The 2,234-nt window shown below is 41.4% G+C and overlaps 1 protein-coding gene across 1 annotated transcript; it reads left to right on the forward strand.

Moving 5' to 3' along the window:
* The first annotated feature begins 418 nt into the window (after positions 1-418).
* On the forward strand, positions 419-1,949 carry LOC140985907 (uncharacterized). Its single transcript, XM_073453851.1, has 3 exons — positions 419-1,009; positions 1,113-1,406; positions 1,527-1,949. The coding sequence occupies exons 1-3, from the start codon at positions 419-421 to the stop codon at positions 1,947-1,949; spliced, it is 1,308 nt and encodes a 435-aa protein (XP_073309952.1).
* Positions 1,950-2,234: the final 285 nt, after the last annotated feature.

Consider the following 2,234-nt stretch of genomic DNA (forward strand, 5'->3'; position numbering starts at 1 on the left):
AATTGATGTACAGATTCGAGATTTGCTGCAAGCCGGCCATATTCGAGAAATACAATTTCATACCTGGCTCTTGAATGTGGTGTTGGTACCAAAGGCTGCTGAGAAATGGAGGATGTGTGTTGATTTTAGAGATATCAACATGCTTGCCCCAAAGACAATTATCCCTTGCCCCGGATTGATCAGTTGGTGGATTCCACCTCAGGGTGTGAATTACTTAGTTTCATGGATGCTTACCAGGGGTATCATCAAATTCCTCTGGCCAAGAGTGATCAAGATAAAGCTAGCTTCATTACCTCGGGAGGCAAATTTTGCTATATTGTCATGCCTTTTGGATTGAAGAATGCTGGGAATACATATCAACGTCTGATGAATAGAGTATTTGAGAAGCAATCAGGGAGAAACGTGGAGGTGTATGTTGATGATATCTTGGGCTAGAGAGGGTTCTTACTCCATTTCTGATTTGGAGGAGACTTTTGTCACTCTCATGCATTATGGGATCAAGCTCAATCCAGCCAAGTGTATATTTGGTGTAAAAAGGGGTAAATTTTTGGCCTTGAGAATTGACTCCCGGGTGACTAATAACGAAGCAGAGTATGAGGCTGTTCTTGCCGGTATACAAGCTGCCCGAGAAATTAGAGCTTCCCGGATCATTTTATACTCCGATTCACAATTAATTACCCAACAGATAAAGGGATTTTATGAGGCTAAGGATGACAAAATGCTTAAATATCTAAAGCTCATTAAAGCCCAGAAAGAATCTTTTGTGGATTGGAGTATTGAGCAGATCCTCCGGGATGAGAATGGGGAAGCAGATGCTTTGGCCAAAATGGCTGTCTCCTTATCAGAAGTCAATACTCGAGAAGTATTGCATGTTACCCGACTAATTCTTTCCACGGATGAGGAGATATTGCCAGCACCAGAAGATTCCTGGATGACACCTTTGATCAAGTTTATTATCCACAGTGAATTACCTGAAGACAAAACTCAAGCTCAAAAGATCAAAATACAAGTTCACAGGTTTGTTCTTTTAAATAATATCTCATACAGGATATCATTCCAGGGACCTCTGTTGAAGTGCTTACCTATGGTAGATGTGGATTATGTACTTTCAGATATTCATGAAGGATGTTGTGGGGGAGCATCTTGGAGGAATAGCTTTGGTCCGGAAGGCAATGATTTCTGGATTTTGGTGGCCGAGTATAAATCAAGACTCTGCTCGAGTTGTCCGGGCATGTGATGGTTGTCAACATCATTCTAATTTTCAGCACAACCCGGCTACTCTTATGAAGCTCATCTGGGCATCTTGCCCTTTCGATCAATGGGGTATGGATATTGTGGGACCTTTCCCAACTGCTCGAGCGCAAAAAAAATTTCTTTTAGTGGCAGTCGACTATTTTTCCAAGTGGGTAGAAGCCGAACCGACGAGGATTAATGAGAAGTAAGTTTTGAAGTTTCTGTGGAAGAACATTGCATGCCGGTTTAGAGTTCCCAGGAGATTAATTTCAGATAATGGAATACAATTTCAGGGAAAAGAGATCACGTCTTGGTGCCAAAAAATGAAGATCACTCAGTCTTTCACTTATGTTGCTTATCCTCAAGCAAATGATCAAACAGAGGTTGTAAACAGAATTATTGTGCAGGGCTTGAAAACTAGGCTACAAGGTAAAGGAAAAGATTGGGTGGAAGAATTGCCTAGTGTTCTCTGGGCATACAGGACTACACCCCGAGAACCGACTCAAGAAACTCCTTTCAGTTTGGTGTATGGTTCTGAAGCAGTTCTTCCTGTTGAGATTGGGCAATCTTCTGCCCAGATAGAATCTTACCCCGATGACAATGATCAGAGCCGGGCGATGGAATTGGATCTGGTTGAGGAGAAGAGAGAGCGGGCTATGATTCGAATGGAAGCTTACCATGGCCGGATTACAAAATCATATAACAAGCGAGTCTGAATCCGAGACTTTCAAATAGGAGATCTGGCGATGAAAAAAGTCAATCCAGCTGGAGATGTTGGTAAATTGGGAGCACATTGGGAATGACCTTTTAATCCGGAAAGTCAGCTCAGGAGCTTTTTATCTGGAGAATGTTCAAGGACGCTCTCTCAAGCGACAATGGAATGTATTTCATTTGAAAAAATATTATGTTTAAAAGATGTAATTATTGTTTGAAGATATAATGAAGATCTTTTCTGCTCAGAAAGTGCATTGAATGTTATATCTAAAAACACGGGAAGTACA

This window comes from Primulina huaijiensis, chromosome 10 (assembly GCF_012295235.1).
Source record: "Primulina huaijiensis isolate GDHJ02 chromosome 10, ASM1229523v2, whole genome shotgun sequence".
In the NCBI taxonomy this organism is placed as follows: domain Eukaryota; kingdom Viridiplantae; phylum Streptophyta; class Magnoliopsida; order Lamiales; family Gesneriaceae; genus Primulina; species Primulina huaijiensis.